Source organism: Penaeus monodon, chromosome 29 (genome assembly GCF_015228065.2).
Source record: "Penaeus monodon isolate SGIC_2016 chromosome 29, NSTDA_Pmon_1, whole genome shotgun sequence".
Lineage (NCBI taxonomy): Eukaryota > Metazoa > Arthropoda > Malacostraca > Decapoda > Penaeidae > Penaeus > Penaeus monodon.
In genome coordinates, this window is record NC_051414.1 from 26,028,748 (window position 1) to 26,028,972 (window position 225).

The window sequence follows — 225 nt, forward strand, 5'->3', positions numbered from 1 at the left end:
GCAAGGGAGAGACAGCCGGCAGAGGAAGCCGATTTAAAACACCATTTCCTTTCCTCAGACATCGCACCACAAGGCATATCCACCTGGCACCTCGTCTCTGTATGCCTACTTCGAGTCACGCGGTGGAAGGTAATGTTATGTTTATTGTCAAGTTATTTACTATATATATTTGTTTGTACTGGATGATAGATGGAAAAATTAGAACTGTTTTTGTATTCTTTCCTG

The 225-nt window shown here is 41.8% G+C and overlaps 1 protein-coding gene across 1 annotated transcript in view; it reads left to right on the forward strand.

The window, feature by feature from the left end:
- The window catches only part of LOC119591793 (nicotinamide phosphoribosyltransferase-like), a 19,567-nt gene that overhangs the window by 1,943 nt on the left and 17,399 nt on the right, over window positions 1-225 (forward strand). The window contains exon 2 of the mRNA XM_037940537.1: window positions 59-129. Coding sequence (XP_037796465.1) covers window positions 59-129 — 71 coding nt within the window. The remainder of the gene's footprint in view (window positions 1-58; window positions 130-225) is intronic.